Source organism: Lepisosteus platostomus, chromosome 6 (genome assembly GCF_059453375.1).
Source record: "Lepisosteus platostomus isolate fLepPlt1 chromosome 6, fLepPlt1.hap1, whole genome shotgun sequence".
NCBI lineage: Eukaryota > Metazoa > Chordata > Actinopteri > Semionotiformes > Lepisosteidae > Lepisosteus > Lepisosteus platostomus.
The window spans coordinates 5,625,556-5,642,777 of record NC_142616.1 but is presented as its reverse complement, the minus strand read 5'-3'; the positions used below and the strand labels follow the sequence as shown (position 1 = coordinate 5,642,777).

General features: G+C 50.6%; 1 protein-coding gene across 1 annotated transcript; it reads left to right on the top strand.

The window, feature by feature from the left end:
- The first annotated feature begins 4,014 nt into the window (after positions 1–4,014).
- LOC148659739 (carbonic anhydrase 4-like) lies at positions 4,015–12,821 on the top strand. The gene is made up of 9 exons (XM_088637504.1): positions 4,015–4,196; positions 7,986–8,049; positions 8,263–8,289; positions 8,760–8,930; positions 9,324–9,472; positions 9,818–9,907; positions 10,071–10,143; positions 10,567–10,730; positions 11,897–12,821. Exons 2-9 carry the CDS (start codon positions 7,986–7,988, stop codon positions 12,092–12,094), a joined length of 936 nt encoding a protein of 311 aa, XP_088493630.1. The 5' UTR covers positions 4,015–4,196; the 3' UTR covers positions 12,095–12,821.
- The last annotated feature ends 4,401 nt before the right edge of the window (positions 12,822–17,222 follow it).

Below are 17,222 nucleotides of genomic sequence, written 5' to 3'. Positions count from 1 at the left end.
GCAAATCCGCGGACCTGGAAGGGAGCCGGCGAGCTCGGGCGAAGCCCCGGCGCGTGCTGTCCCGCGGGGACACGATGGCGGCGCCTGCGGGTGTGACGTCACGCGCCCCTGCCGCGTATCGAAAGAAGTTCAAGAATTTTTTTATTTTTTGTTCCGTCTCTTCTTACACAAAAGACTTTTATCTCCGGTCAGGGGCATGCGGTACTTCAGGTTCTACACGTGAAACCTCGGAGATTGTCATCTCCTTAAGTCATTTCTATTAGGGTAATCTTACATTATTATATAATTTTATAGATATTGTAACGCATACGGCCGACATTACGGGTTGTGCGAGCCGGCTTACCAGCGCGGTGACGTCCCGGGCTGACGGGACGTCTCCCTTTAGCTCAGGTGGCTGGGTCCTTGGGGAGTGACGTCGGAGACGCGGGTTCAAGTCCCGAGCGAGGGGGGGCTGACCTGAGGTGGCAGTGGCGAGGGTGCTACAATATATTGGGGTGCACCCTTTGTGTAATATCCGCGGAATCGCCCTAGACGACACGACACGAGTGGGAAAAGAGGTGATGTTCTAATCCGGCGCCTCTCGTCTTCAGAGCTAGAAGCAGGACTTTCGGCCGCTCAGACGAGACGAGGAGCAGAGCCGTCTCCCTCTGCCTGTGTAATACCGCATTCAGGGAAATATCATATAAAGTCCCGCTGATAAAACGCCACAGCTGATGTGTTCTCTGACACTGTGAGAACCGAGACCAGCGAAATCCCTCCTGACGAGAATAAGATTTGAAGGACAGCGAAAGTCTGTCCTCATGCGTGCAGACAGGAGAAGATGAATCACCGCTGACAGATGTGCATTTATTATTATTATTAATATTATTATTATTGAGAGACAGGCTCACTGTCTGTTCCTCAGGCTGGGACAGGAGATCACACACTGTATTATTATTATTATTGAGAGACAGGTTCACTGTCTGTTCCTCAGGCTGGGGTAGGAGATCACACACTGTATTATTATTATTATTGAGAGACAGGCTCACTGTCTCTTCCTCAGGCTGGGACAGGAGATCACACACTGTATTATTATTATTGAGAGACAGGCTCACTGTCTGTTCCTCAGGCTGGGACAGGAGATCACACACTGTATTATTATTATTGAGAGACAGGCTCACTGTCTGTTCCTCAGGCTGGGACAGGAGATCACACACTGGATTATTATTATTGAGAGACAGGCTCACTGTCTGTTCCTCAGGCTGGGGTAGGAGATCACACACTGTATTATTATTATTATTATTATTATTATTATTATTATTATTATTGAGAGACAGGCTCACTGTCTGTTCCTCAGGCTGGGGCAGGAGATCACACACTGTATTATTATTATTATTGAGAGACAGGCTCACTGTCTGTTCCTCAGGCTGGGACAGGAGATCACACACTGGATTATTATTATTGAGAGACAGGCTCACTGTCTGTTCCTCAGGCTGGGACAGGAGATCACACACTGGATTATTATTATTGAGAGACAGGCTCACTGTCTGTTCCTCAGGCTGGGACAGGAGATCACACACTGGATTATTATTATTGAGAGACAGGCTCACTGTTTGTTCCTCAGGCTGGGGTAGGAGATCACACACTGTATTATTATTATTATTGAGAGACAGGCTCACTGTCTGTTCCTCAGGCTGGGACAGGAGATCACACACTGGATTATTATTATTGAGAGACAGGCTCACTGTTTGTTCCTCAGGCTGGGGTAGGAGATCACACACTGTATTATTATTATTATTGAGAGACAGGCTCACTGTCTGTTCCTCAGGCTAGGACAGGAGATCACACACTGGATTATTATTATTGAGAGACAGGCTCACTGTCTGTTCCTCAGGCTGGGACAGGAGATCACACACTGGATTATTATTATTGAGAGACAGGCTCACTGTCTGTTCCTCAGGCTGGGACAGGAGATCACACACTGTATTATTATTATTGAGAGACAGGCTCACTGTCTGTTCCTCAGGCTGGGACAGGAGATCACACACTGTATTATTATTATTGAGAGACAGGCTCACTGTTTGTTCCTCAGGCTGGGGTAGGAGATCACACACTGTATTATTATTATTATTGAGAGACAGGCTCACTGTCTGTTCCTCAGGCTGGGACAGGAGATCACACACTGGATTATTATTATTGAGAGACAGGCTCACTGTTTGTTCCTCAGGCTGGGGTAGGAGATCACACACTGTATTATTCTTATTCTTATTATTATTATTATTATTATTATTATTATTATTATTATTATTGAGAGACAGGCTCACTGTCTGTTCCTCAGGCTGGGACAGGAGATCACACGCTGTAGTATTATTATTGAGAGACAGGCTCACTGTCTGTTCCTCAGGCTGGGACAGGAGATCACACACTGTATTATTATTATTGAGAGACAGGCTCACTGTCTGTTCCTCAGGCTGGGACAGGAGATCACACACTGGATTATTATTATTGAGAGACAGGCTCACTGTCTGTTCCTCAGGCTGGGACAGGAGATCACACACTGTATTATTATTATTATTGAGAGACAGGCTCACTGTCTGTTCCTCAGGCTGGGACAGGAGATCACACACTGGATTATTATTATTGAGAGACAGGTTCACTGTTTGTTCCTCAGGCTGGGACAGGAGATCACACACAGTATTATTATTATTGAGAGACAGGCTCACTGTCTGTTCCTCAGGCTGGGACAGGAGATCACACACAGTATTATTATTATTGAGAGACAGGCTCACTGTTCCTCAGGCTGGGACAGGAGATCACACACTGTATTATTATTATTGAGAGATGGGCTCACTGTCTGTTCCTCAGGCTGGGACAGGAGATCACACACTGTATTATTATTATTATTATTATTATTATTATTATTATTATTATTATTATTATTATTATTATTATTATTATTATTATTATTATTATTGAGAGACAGGCTCACTGTCTGTTCCTCAGGCTGGGACAGGAGATCACACGCTGTAGTATTATTATTGAGAGACAGGCTCACTGTCTGTTCCTCAGGCTGGGACAGGAGATCACACACTGTATTATTATTATTGAGAGACAGGCTCACTGTCTGTTCCTCAGGCTGGGACAGGAGATCACACACTGTATTATTATTATTGAGAGACAGGCTCACTGTCTGTTCCTCAGGCTGGGACAGGAGATCACACACTGTATTATTATTATTGAGAGACAGGCTCACTGTCTGTTCCTCAGGCTGGGACAGGAGATCACACACTGTATTATTATTATTATTGAGAGACAGGCTCACTGTCTGTTCCTCAGGCTGGGACAGGAGATCACACACTGTATTATTATTATTATTGAGAGACAGGCTCACTGTCTGTTCCTCAGGCTGGGACAGGAGATCACACACTGTATTATTATTATTATTGAGAGACAGGCTCACTGTCTGTTCCTCAGGCTGTGACAGGAGATCACACACTGTATTATTATTATTGAGAGACAGGCTCACTGTCTGTTCCTCAGGCTGGGACAGGAGATCACACACTGTATTATTATTATTGAGAGACAGGCTCACTGTCTGTTCCTCAGGCTGGGGTAGGAGATCACACACTGTATTATTATTATTGAGAGACAGGCTCACTGTCTGTTCCTCAGGCTGGGACAGGAGATCACACACTGTATTATTATTATTGAGAGACAGGCTCACTGTCTGTTCCTCAGGCTGGGACAGGAGATCACACGCTGTATTATTATTATTGAGAGACAGGCTCACTGTCTGTTCCTCAGGCTGGGACAGGAGATCACACACTGTATTATTATTATTGAGAGACAGGCTCACTGTCGTTTCCTCAGGCTGGGACAGGAGATCACACACTGGATTATTATGATCATTATTATTTTTACCGGAGCACTGCAAAGTCAAAAGAGAGAGAGGGATAGGAGGCGGGGGGGGGCAGTGTGATTTCACTGCAGGTCTGAAATAGGAGGAGGAAGAGGAGAAACGAGGAGGTCAAGTCGTCCGCGTGAGTCCGTGCAGACTCGGGTCAGATGAGGGTGGAGCGAGGGTGCACCTGGGTCCAGGTGCCTATATATGCACACACCTGTGCTCGGCGGGCGACCAACGCGCCCCACGCGAGAGACAGCGACTGCGGAGAGACACGCGGACAGACCCACGCACGCAGAGCCACCCGAGACCGAAGGTGAGGTGAAAAAAAAAACGGGCGACACGGGCATAGCAAGGGGCAGACCCCCTCTCAGACTCTCTTCTCTGACCTCGCCGGGGACCCCCTCCCCCGTCTGACGGCTGTCGGAAACAGCCCCCCACACCCACGCAGATCATGCGCGTGTGGGTATCGCGGCGCAGGGCGATCATTTATCTGAAAGCTGGGTAGGCGCAATTTCTTTTTGTGTGTGTGTGTGTGCTTCGTGATCAAATCAAACGATTTGTCTCGCCGGTTGAGAAACCATTGCGTTAAAAAGAATCCCCATCTCGTCTGGACCGACAAGTGCGGTCGTTTCGGAAGGAATTTGAAACGTCGTTTCATGTCGTGCAGCGCCGGCGAGACTCGGTGTACACCTGTCCCAAAACTTCCCTCTCTCCCCCACCCGACCCCATCCCGCCGCCGGAGAGAGACTTCACCTCCCCAGAGACGCTGTCTAACACGGGTCCGGGCTGTTCGGCAATGTTCCTTTTTTAGACAACAACGAGAAAGGTCGCCCAGCCAACAAGCCGAGCTGTCGGGTCACCCGCGGGCGTGTGGGGGGGCTGAAAAGCCACATCTCCGACAGACAGCTCTGACAGAGACACACAACGGGGTCCTGTCCTGGATTCAGGGCTCTGGCCTCGATCAGGGACCCAGGGCGCCTTCTGCTCCGGTCCTTGTGTGTGGAGTCCGCACGTTCTGGATCCGGGCCGCGTGGAGTGGGACCCCCCTCTCCCCGCGCGCGTGTCTTATCGCGGGGAATCCGCGGCTCACGGGGCCCTGATGCGGGCTTTTAATTTTTAACTCTGAAGCGAAGCCGACCGTTTCTTCCGCTGTTTTCCTCACAAACACGGCGGGCGCGTCTCCTCAACGCCCGCGGGGCGTCTCTGACGGCGCACCGTCTTCGGCTTCAATGCTCTCCTCCTACATGGGATTAAACAGGCAAAAAACACATTCAAAATCAATCAGGGTCTCTTGCCCGGTGCGCGATGATGTCTTCGAAATCCTGACCCGACACAATTTGAGGCTTTTTAAACGGTGTTTTCTTCCAGCCCTGCGCGACGCTCTGAGGGTTGAAGTGGGCAATGAGTTGTTGCGGAGGAAAATCACGCACGATTCTGTAACGGGGGGGTATTTCAGACGAGGAGAGGGGCCGCTGTGGAGCAGAAAGAGAAAATTCGGGTGGACTCGGCATGAAAACTTAAGTCGCCTCAGCCAATCCTACAGAAGAATCGCGTGACTACAGAAAAATATATATTTTTTAAAAGAATAATACTCTCGGGGGGAATTCATCACTGCGATCGCAGTTTATCCTTCAGGGACGTTGTGACGAGGAGCAACGATTTTGGCGAGAACGAAGCCATTCAGTGAAAGTTTCAGGACGGATTAATCATCATTAATCTTGATTAATCACAATTACTTACAGCCCTTTCCTAAAACCCACATCAATAAACGACAAAACCATTTGGCCTTCTATAAAAGGCCCCAGACAGTGCCTCTGAAAGTCCAGATACGTCTCCTGAGGTTTCCACGGCTTTCCAGAACCGTCTGCGAGTCACTTCTGGAAGCCCGTTTCCGCCAGGGAGGAAAAACAAACGCGCTATGGTATCTCAGAATTGCGACTTAGTACCTCAGAATTCCGACTTAAAAACTCAGAATTAGGACTTAAAAATTCGGAATTACGACTTTATATTTCGCAATTGCGACTTTTTATTTCACCTTTGCGACTTCGAAATAGCCCATTTTTCACCGTCTGTCCTTTTGTTATTGTAACGGATTCGGGTTCTAGGGCTTGTGCCCTCGCCGCTCCCACCCTAGTTTGTGCCTCACTGCATGGGCTCGGACCCGGGTCTTGCCAGCTGAGCTAAAGAAGACCCTCTTTTTTTAAGTAAAAAAAGGACATACAATGGAAATATGTAAAAAATATAAGTTACAGATTTTATAATTGTGAATTCCTCTGGATGTGAAGTGTCTATTTCTGTATCTTATTTCATATTCTGTCTCCGTTCTTGTATTTCTGGTTTTTAAATAAAAACTTTTTTTAAAAGCCCACCGTGCACTATTCCATTTGGGTACTATGGAAGCCTCACTGGCGGAAATGGGATTCTATAAAAATTAGTGTAATTAGTTTGATTTTTATCGGGGCACTGTACAAGACAAGTCTTCAGGCTTATAGATCCTGTGATCCTGTACGATTCATGAATATAGTGTAACGGAACGGCCGACATACAGGTTGTACGATCTGGTTGCAGTGCGGTGACGGCACCGCCCTCCCCTGCGCATAACAGGGATGCTGGCCGCCGGGGCTAAAGAAAGTGTTCTTTAGCTCAGCTGGCAAGACCATAGCGAGTTTTTTATACTCCCTGGCGGAAACGGGCATCCATAGTCTCTAGTCTCATAGTCTCTGATGGGGACACTCGACTGTAGAAAAGGCACCGTCCTTCGGATGAGACGTAAAACCGAGGTCCTGACTCTCTGTGGGCATTAAAAATCCCAGGGCGTCTCTCGAAAAGAGTAGGGGTGTCACCCCGGTGTTCTGGCCAAATTTCCCCCTGGTCTTTACCCATCATGGCCTCCTAATAACCCCCCTCTCTGAACTGGCTTCATCACTCTGCTCTCCTCCCCACTGAGAGCAGACTGGAGCTTCATCCAGGTGGGGGGACACACTGGTGGGGGTGGAGGGGATCCACCTGACCTGTGAAGAGTCTGAGTGGAGAGTCCAGAAGAGCGCTATGTCAGTGTTAGGGATGATGATGATGATGATGATGGATATTATTATTCAAAGATGTCATGAACAGTGCAAAGACCTCGCTCATGAATTGCTACACTGTAACCTGTCACTGGGCGTATTGTCTGTGTGAGACCCTAAACAATCTCAGTCCTGCCAGTAACTGCCCCCTGGACAATTGACCCCAAACACTGGACACTGGACAGAGCTGGCTGTCCCACTGGGACTGATTCAGCAGAGTTCATGGAGCAGCACCAAGTCGAACCTGCATCACTCAGTGTTGCAACAACCTGCTCCTACAGACTGGCCTGAAAACCAAAACAGTCAACAGAAAGACTTGTGCCCTCTCCCTACTCTCATTCTCTCTCCTCCTCTCCTGAAGCTCTTATACTGTACTGTAGTGTCCAGTCAGTGTGTCTGTATTAACCCCTCTCTCTCTCAGTGGAGTGTTAATGTACTGGAGTGTCCAGTCAGTGTGTCTGTATTAACCCCCCTCTCTCTCAGTGCAGTGTTAATGTACTGGAGTGTCCAGTCAGTGTGTCTGTATTAACCCCCCTCTCTCTCAGTGCAGTGTTAATGTACTGGAGTGTCCAGTCAGTGTGTCTGTATTAACCCCTCTCTCTCTCAGTGCAGTGTGAATGTACTGGAGTGTCCAGTCAGTGTGTCTGTATTAACCCCTCTCTCTCAGTACAGTGTTAATGTACTGGAGTGTCCAGTCAGTGTGTCTGTATTAACCCCTCTCTCTCAGTGCAGTGTTAATGTACTGGAGTGTCCAGTCAGTGTGTGTGTATTAACCCCTCTCTCTCAGTACAGTGTTAATGTACTGGAGTGTCCAGTCAGTGTGTCTGTATTAACCCCTCTCTCTCAGTGCAGTGTTAATGTACTGGAGTGTCCAGTCAGTGTGTCTGTATTAACCCCTCTCTCTCAGTGCAGTGTTAATGTACTGGAGTGTCCAGTCAGTGTGTCTGTATTAACCCCTCTCTCTCAGTGCAGTGTTAATGTACTGGAGTGTCCAGTCAGTGTAGTGTCCTGTATTAACCCCTCTCTCTGGTCTCCAGATGGACTCCCTCTTTGCTGTGTTGGTCATTGTGAGCCTGCCTATGCTGGCCAGAGCCTCTGAAGGTAAGAGACTCTCACTGGAGACCCCCACACCAGGTCTCTACAGTCCAGTGTGGTCTTGGCCATGACTGGAGCTGCAGGCAGAGCTGAGCAGACCAGAGTCGAGAATAAACACAGCCTGATCAGGGAGAGCAGAGTGAGGAGCAGGAGGACTCAGGGGGTTGAGGGTGTGTTGACAGCTGGACTAACTCTCTCCCTCTGTCTCTCTCCCTCCAGAGTGGTGCTACCATGACGAGACCTGCAGTAAGTCCAGCTACTCGTCTCACTCTGTAGACTCAGCCTTTCTCTGTCCTGAGACAGAATTAACCCCTTTCTCTCTGTCCTGATTTGCAATTAACCCCCTTCTCTCTGTCCTGAGTCGGAATTAACCCTTCTCTCTTTGTCCTCAGTCCAATTAACCCCTCTCTCTCTGTTTTGACAGAGGTCTCTCTGTATTAACCCCTCTCTCTGTCTGTCCTGACACAGATCTGTCTGTATTAACCCCTCTCTCTCTCTGTCCTGACACAGGTCTGTCTGTATCAACCCCTCTCTCTCTCTGTCCTGACACATGCCTGTCTGTATTAACCCCTCTCTCTCTCTGTCCTGACACAGATCTGTCTGTATTAACCCCTCTCTCTCTCTGTCCTGACACATGCCTGTCTGTATTAACCCCTCTCTCTGTCTGTCCTGACACATGCCTGTCTGTATTAACCCCTCTCTCTCCTCTGTGTTAGATGATGTGGTCTGGGCAGCAAAACCCATTGGCAAGTGCAATGGGCAGCGCCAGTCTCCCATCGACATTGTAACAGCCAACGTGATGAAGAACACAAGCCTAACAAAGTTCTCTTTCACTGGGTACAACAACCGCACCAAGTTCAGGACAATCGCCAACATCGGACACACAGGTAAATGGAGGGCAAGGGTGGAGGGCATAGGGGTGTGATAAGAGGACAAGGAGAGATTCAATGACATCATCAACATTAGACACTGAGGAACACAGAGATAGCTACAGTGACATCATCAAGACCAGACACTGAGGTACACAGCAGAAGGTACGGAGACATCATCAAGACCAAATGCTGAGGTACGCAGAGCAAGGTATGGTGACATCATCAAGACCAGACACTGAGGTACACAGAAGGAGCTAAAGTGACATCATCAAGACCAGACGGCGAGGTACACAGAGCAAGGTATGGTGATATCATCAAGACCAGAGACTGAGGAACACAGATGAGTGGGAGAGGGAGAGGAGCAGTGCCTGTATTAACCCCCCTCTCTCTCTTGTTGCTCGTCCTCAGTGACGCTCAAGCTCATGGAAGGAGTGGAGATCCGAGGGGGGGGTCTCTCCGACACCTACGTGGCCCAGCAGTTCCACCTGCACTGGGGCAACACCAGCTCCGGCCTGGGGTCCGAGCATACCGTCGACGGCAGGAGGTACCCCATGGAGGTGAGAGAGAGGGAAAAGGGGGTGTAAGGGAGGGTACCCCAGCCCAGAGGCTGAAGACTGGCCACCCCATTGCTATCCGGTCCCTGGCCCTTCCAGCCCGCTCCACTGCACAATTCCTCTCCAACCAACACCCGCGCCATTGTGGCCAGCCCACGGGTCACCCACTGAGCACCTCCAGAACCGGCCGGAGCACAGCGTGTGACCGGGGCAGACTGGACGGGCCAGAGACGGGGGTCCTGGGTGCGAGTTGTAAACGGGGGATCTGGGACGCACAGCGGACTGCGGGACGGCTCCGTTCCTTAGAGGTGTGGAAGTACCTGACCCCCCTCTGTCCCTCTCTTCCAGCTCCACGTTGTCCACCTGAAGAAGGGGTACGACCTCCAGCAGGCTCAGAATGACCCGGAGGGGATAGCGGTCCTGGGATTCCTCATCGAGGTGAGAGGACAGCCGGAAATCAGAAAAACACCCGGCCAGTTCCCACAGGGAAAGACCATCATGGTTGGACAGGGACAGAGACGGTCAGCCATTAGACACTTCAAGAGGCAGATGGTCGGTTTGGCGTTTGTGCAGCACTGATCTGTGTTTTTTGGGTTGCTAGGCAACAAACGGTACCCAGACGCCTGAGAGCTGGAGGGTGCTGACGTCACACCTGAGGAACATCAGTGAGAAAGGTGAGGATGAGGGCGCAGTGACCATGTCCTGTCACGTCCACCTGTATTGTGTATGCAGATCAAACCCACCCTCCCCTGTCCTCTCTCTGTCAGATCAGAGCATAGATCTCTCTTGGTCTCTCTCAGACACAAGTTTTGATCTCTCGTGCTCTGACAAGTCAGTTTGGATCACTTCTTCTCTCTCAGATCAGAGCGTGGATCTCTCTTGGTCTCTCCCAGACACGAGTTTTGATCTCTCTTGTGCTCTCTGAAATCTGTTTGGATCTCTTCTTATCTCTTGGTTCAGAGCTTTGATCTCTTTGGACCTCTGTCTCTCTTCCAGATCAGAATGTGAATCTGTCTCTTTCTCTCTTCCAGATCAGAATATGGATCTGTCTTTCTCTCTCTTCCAGATCATTGTGAATCTGTCTCTCTCTCTTCCAGATCAGAGCCTGGATCTCTCTCTCCGGCTCTCCTTGAACGACCTGCTCTCAGGAGTGGATCGCTCCAAGTATTACCGCTACAAGGGATCCCTGACCACCCCTAACTGCTCAGAGGCTGTGGTGTGGACGGTGTTCCAGCAGCCCCTGAGGCTCAGCGGAGACCTGGTGAGTGACCAGTGGGCACCAGCGATATCCGCGCACACGGAACCGGGCTCAGCGCGCCGAGCGAGTTACAGGAGTGACGTCATCCCTTGAAATGGAGACAGAGTAGATATCCACCCTGCAGAGGATTTGGGCTTCTGGTGCATCGGGCTTCTCCGCTGTCGAGGAAGTGGCACCGACTATGCGCCGAGCCCACAAGATGGAACAGAAGCAGAGCGACATGCTCATTACGACAAAACCAGACTACCACACGAGATGATACGGACCTCCCTAGCCAAGTCTCACAGTTCATCTACAGGAGGGGTCAGTCTGACCCATTATCCCCTTCCCCCCCTAAAATTCAAATTTGAGGGATTTCGTTGGTATGGTAGCTATCGGCCAAAGTTCTAACGATGCTTTGAAACTGAAACATAAACTCCCGTTTTCAGGGAGTGCTTCTACAAATTTCAGTTTCACTATGATGTAGTGTGGAGATAAATCGCTCTGTCATGTCTTCGGAAACTCTGTTACAGTCAGTGTTGAGGACCATTGTTTTTAAAAAGTAACAATTTCAGACTTGCATAAGGTATGACGTTAAAAACTGTTGGGGGCACTTTGTTTAGAAACACCATGGGTTCTATGTAGTGTGTGTACAGTTGCTGTGTAAAGCAAAAGAAAGATAATTTCCAAAAGCATTCCTTTCCCACTATGTTAGTAATTAAAAACTAAACCATACACAAGTGCCTTCTAACTGTAGAGTCACAGCTGTTAGAATGCACTGCTCCCAGCTCTGCTGCAGTCTGGGTTTAGCAGAGAAATGGGTCGACAGTATAACTCACACTCTATATGTATTGACCCCTCTCTGCGCAGATCGACTTGTCCAGCCTCTACCGCGAAACCAAGGCCGCTGTTTAACCAAGGCCGTTATGTTAAAGAGTCGTAGGGAATTTGTTTAGAACAGTACTGAACAACAATCTATAGTATGTAGTGTGCACAGCTGCTGTGTTAATACATCATTTCTAAAAGCATCACCCCCAATATGTTGGTAATTGTAAAAGTTAAAGTAATAGTAATCCATTATACAAGTGACTTTTTACCATTTACTAATTTCATACAGTCTAGGTTTAGCAGAGAAATGGGTCGACAGTATAATTCACACTCTATATGTATTGACCCCTCTCTCTGCGCAGATCGACTTGTTCTCCACCAGCCTCTACCGCGAAACCAAGGCCGCCAGACTGATCACCAACATCTACCGCAGCATCCAGCCCCTGAACAGGCGAACGGTGGAGGCTTCGTCTGGCGTCTCGCTGGGCCCCCTGTCCCTGACCACCACCCTCCCCCTCGCTCTCCTCCTCCTCCTCCCTGCCGCCCAGCTCTGGGGATGAGAGGGACCAGAAGGACAGAGGAGCCAGACGGAGAGAGAGGCTGGCTGTCGGGGGGCCATGGCGATGGTCTCGCCCAGCCTCGCCCAGCTCGCGAACGCACGACTTCGGTCAGCAGCTCAGCGGGTGGACGTTCGCTTTCGCTGAACCCGAACTCCTCCCCTCTGTGTCTTGTTTTCACATTTATTTATTTGCTACGACTATTGTATTGACTTGAACACTTATTGATTAGCGATTACTTATTGATGATTGTTTCTTTTTATCGGTTTCATGTTGTGAACTCCTCATCAAGCATCATAATGCACACAGATCTGCCTGTGAATTCACAGTCCAGTGCAAAGGTGTCCTTCAGGCACCTTTAACCTGACAAGCCTTAAGAAAAGCTACTGTTATGGCCTGTGCACTGATCTGTAGTGACGATAAACTGAATCTCACAGTTTAGAAACAAGACGGTGGATTTCGGTATCACTGATACCAGCACTCATGTCAGAATGTAGTGTCTCGTTACTGAGTGTAGCAGCAACACATTGACGTCTTTGGTCTCAAAAAAATGTATGAAGGATTTCAATTTATTATTTAATATTATTAAGAAACTCTCAATTCAATCAGACCAGAGTCCTAATCACTGCTCCAAACCACTGTCATTCTCTACACCGATTTCCATGTCTTTCACCTTTTTGTCAGCTAAATTACAGAGGAGCAAATAATAAAGACATACAAGTTTTTATAACCCCTACAGATTTGCCTCTGTTTTTTCACCCTCTGAAGAATGTGCGTTTCATTCAGGCTCCAGGAACTGGTTACTCTCACTGAGAACACTGCCACCCCCTGGTCCGTCATTGTAACAGCAATAGCTGAGGCATTCTGACCCTGTGAGCAGGGAGGGGTTCTGCAGATCTCTTTAACAACCCCATCCATCCATTTTCTAGCCCCTTCTTCCGATTCGGGGTCGTGGGGGCGCCGGAGCCTATCCCAGCAAGCAACAGGCACAAGGCAGGGTACACCCTGGATGGGACGCCAGTCCATTGCGGGCCAGAGCGAGAGAGACAGACACAAACACACACGCTCACATCCCCTTTTTCCATAATGGCCAATTTCCACTGAAGCCGATTACCCCACCAGCTTGTCTCTGGACCGTGGGAAGAAGCCAGAGAACATGCAAACTCCACAGAGACAGCACTCCACGAAACCCAGGAATGAAACCCAGGGCCCCAGCTCTGCGAGTGCAATGCCACCCACTGCACCACCACGCCTACCCTCCCCCTTGGCAACTCAATTGTTTAAATAACTTAGAGAAACTGACGAGAGAACAAGCAATTCAGGTCAATTAAGAAGCAGAGAACATCGCTGAGATGAAACCCTATATCCCTCCCAGGGCCCAGGAATCAGGAATCGCTCACAGCTCTCGCGCCTGATTGCCTGCTGTTCTCCTTCTCCAGCTCTGGAGCAGCTGAGCCGATAAGCGAAAAGCTGGAAGCTCAATTAAGGACATTGGGGTCACGTGAACTGTCCCAGAATGGTTCAGTCAGGAGAGACTCTCTGATTTGGGGTGACGTATTAAAATAACTGCACTGGGGCTCCCCAGGACCAGAGACGGACACTCTTGGTGTTCAGAGTGATAAGTTGCAGTATGCAAAAAGTAGGAAATAAAGTTAAAACTGCTAACAATTCAAAGTAAGATCAGGACTGGACAGCCCTGCTGCAGACACACTGACTGACCCCTCCAGGAACAGGACTGGAGAGCCCTGCTGCAGACACGCCGACTGACCCCTCCAGGACCAGGACTGGACAGCCCTGCTGCAGACACTCTGACTGACCCCTCCAGGAACAGGACTGGACAGCCCTGCTGCAGACACTCTGACTGACCCCTCCAGGACCAGAACTGGACAGCCCTGCTGCAGAGACACTGACTGATCCCTCCAGGACCAGGACTGGACAGCCCTGCTGCAGACACACTGACTGACCCCTCCAGGACCAGAACTGGACAGCCGTGCTGCAGAGACACTGACTGACCCCTCCAGGACCAGGAATGGACAGCCCTGCTGCAGACACACTGACTGACCCCTCCAGGACTAGGACTGGACAGTCCTGCTGCAGACACACACTGACCCCTCCAGGACCAGGACTGGACAGCCCTGCTGCAGACACACTGACTGACCCCTCCAGGACCAGGACTGGACGGCCCTGCTGCAGACACGCCGACTGACCCCTCCAGGACCAGGACTGGACAGCCCTGCTGCAGACACACTGACTGACCCCTCCGGGACCAGGACTGGACAGCCCTGCTGCAGACGCACTGACCCCTCCAGGACCAGGACTGGACAGCCCTGCTGCAGACACACTGACTGACCCCTCCAGGACCAGGACTGGACAGTCCTGCTGCAGACACACACTGACCCCTCCAGGACCAGGAATGGACAGCCCTGCTGCAGACACACTGACTGACCCCTCCAGGACCAGGACTGGACAGCCCTGCTGCAGACACACTGACTGACCCCTCCAGGACCGGGACTGGACAGCCCTGCTGCAGACACACCGACTGACCCCTCCAGGACCAGGACTGGACAGCCCTGCTGCAGACACGCCGACTGACCCCTCCGGGACCAGGACTGGACAGCCCTGCTGCAGACACACTGACTGACCCCTCCAGGACCAGGACTGGACAGCCCTGCTGCAGACATGCTGACTGACCCCTCCAGGACCAGGACTGGACAGCCCTGCTGCAGACACACTGACTGACCCCTCCAGGACCAGGACTGGACGGCCCTGCTGCAGACACACACTGACCCCTCCAGGACCAGGACTGGACAGCCCTGCTGCAGACACACTGACCCCTCCAGGACCAGGACTGGACAACCCTGCTGCAGAGACACTGACCCCTCCAGGACCAGGACTGGACAGCCCTGCTGCAGACACACTGACTGACCCCTCCAGGACCAGGACTGGACAGCCCTGCTGCAGACACACTGACTGACCCCTCCAGGACCAGGACTGGACAGCCCTGCTGCAGAGACACTGACCCCTCCAGGACCAGGACTGGACAGCCCTGCTGCAGACACACTGACTGACCCCTCCAGGACCAGGACTGGACAGCCCTGCTGCAGACACGCCGACTGACCCCTCCGGGACCAGGACTGGACAGCCCTGCTGCAGACACGCCGACTGACCCCTCTGGGACCAGGACTGGACAGCCCTGCTGCAGACACGCTGACTGACCCCTCCAGGAACAGGACTGGACAGCCCTGCTGCAGACACACCGACTGACCCCTCCAGGAACAGGACTGGACAGCCCTGCTGCAGACATACTGCCCACATCGGAGAGCAGCAGCCAATCACAGGGCAGGAAGTAGGCAGAACCTCTTTTGATGACTTTCTGAGACTAAATTAAAAAAATAAGATGAGAACAAATCTGATTTTTGGTCATGAAGCAGAACATGCAAGTACATCAGTAGCTGAGGAAGCGAGTGACATCACCAGCAGGCACTGTGCTACAGGACGTTGACATTCTGGGATTTCTCCAGCGAAAGGGAGTGATGACCGTCCAGACATCTTGGAATTTCACTGTGCTGAGCATTTTTCCCGTGAAAACCTTGCATCACATGTCGGAGAGAACTACAGACCCTGGGGGCTCATGAGTACAGACCAGCAGAGGCTGTAATTACAAACTGGCTCACTGCCCCAGCGTTACTGCGGCAGACTGCGCTGTGGAAGGACATCGCCTCCCCCTGCTGGCTGAGAGCTGTAACTACATCACTCGGGAATCTGCATCCTCACAGCGTGACACAGCCTCCTGAGACCCAGACATCACTCAGGGAAAGACGATCCGGGAGAACAAGTTCAGATGCTTCTAAGAGCAATTAGCACAAACCTTCCCCTTCCTCTTATTTTTAATTGGCCGAAATCTTCACTCTGCCTGCAACCCCTAGATACAGTGTTAATGTACTGTAGTGTCCAGTCAGTGTGTCTGTATTAACCCCTCTCTCCCAGTGCAGTGTTAATGTACTGGGGTGTCCAGTCAGTGTGTCTGTATTAACCCCTCTCTCTCAGTGCAGTGTTAATGTACTGGAGTGTCCAGTGTGTCTGTATTAACCCCTCTCTCTCAGTGCAGTGTTAATGTACTGGGGTGTCCAGTCAGTGTGTCTGTATTAACCCCCCACTCTCTCAGTGCAGTGTTAATGTACTGGAGTGTCCAGTCAGTGTGTCTGTATTAACCCCTCTCTCTCAGTGCAGTGTTAATGTACTGGAGTGTCCAGTCAGTGTGTCTGTATTAACCCCCCTCTCTCTCAGTGCAGTGTTAATGTACTGGAGTGTCCAGTCAGTGTGTCTGTATTAACCCCTCGCTCTCTCAGTGCAGTGTTAATGTACTGGAGTGTCCAGTGTGTCTGTATTAACCCCTCTCTCTCAGTGCAGTGTTAATGTACTGGAGTGTCCTGTCAGTGTGTCTGTATTAACCCCCCTCTCTCTCAGTGCAGTGTTAATGTACTGGGGTGTCCAGTCAGTGTGTCTGTATTAACCCCCTCTCTCTCAGTGCAGTGTTAATGTACTGGAGTGTCCAGTCAGTGTGTCTGTATTAACCCCTCTCTCTCAGTGCAGTGTTAATGTACTGTAGTGTCCAGTGTGTCTGTCTGTATTAACCCCTCTCTCTCTCAGTGCAGTGTTAATGTACTGGAGTGTCCAGTCAGTGTGTCTGTATTAACCCCTCTCTCTCTCAGTGCAGTGTTAATGTACTGGAGTGTCCAGTCAGTGTGTCTGTATGAACCCCTCTCTCTCAGTGCAGTGTTAATGTACTGGAGTGTCCAGTGTGTCTGAACAGCTAGCGCTGGACAGAGAGAAGAATGGAGGAGATCAGACAGTATTGCCCCAGGGATGGAAGAGGGGGGAGAGTCCCGAGAGGAGAGACCGACAGGGGACAGGAGACCCGTGTTTCAGGACTCCCGTGGAGCAGGAAGTTGCTGGCTGGGCCGTGAGGATCAGGGAAGTGGAAGCAGAGCCGCGTGGCTGTCAGAGAGACGCGGGCGACGATCTCGCACGTGGATTCACAGCATTCCAGGAGCAGTGGACCGGAATGAGACAGATCCAGATACTGCGATCTGGGAGCCTGAGTGACAGAAGCTTTCCGTGGGCCCAGAGC

Excerpts from the sequence above, each read along its gene's own strand:
- LOC148659739 (XM_088637504.1), top strand. The coding sequence starts at position 7,986 with ATGGACTCCCTCTTTGCTGTGTTGGTCATTGTGAGCCTGCCTATGCTG. Across the intron at positions 8,931-9,323 it reads CGCCAACATCGGACACACAG|TGACGCTCAAGCTCATGGAA; the intron begins GTAAATGGAGGG and ends GCTCGTCCTCAG. Across the intron at positions 9,473-9,817 it reads GCAGGAGGTACCCCATGGAG|CTCCACGTTGTCCACCTGAA; the intron begins GTGAGAGAGAGG and ends CCTCTCTTCCAG.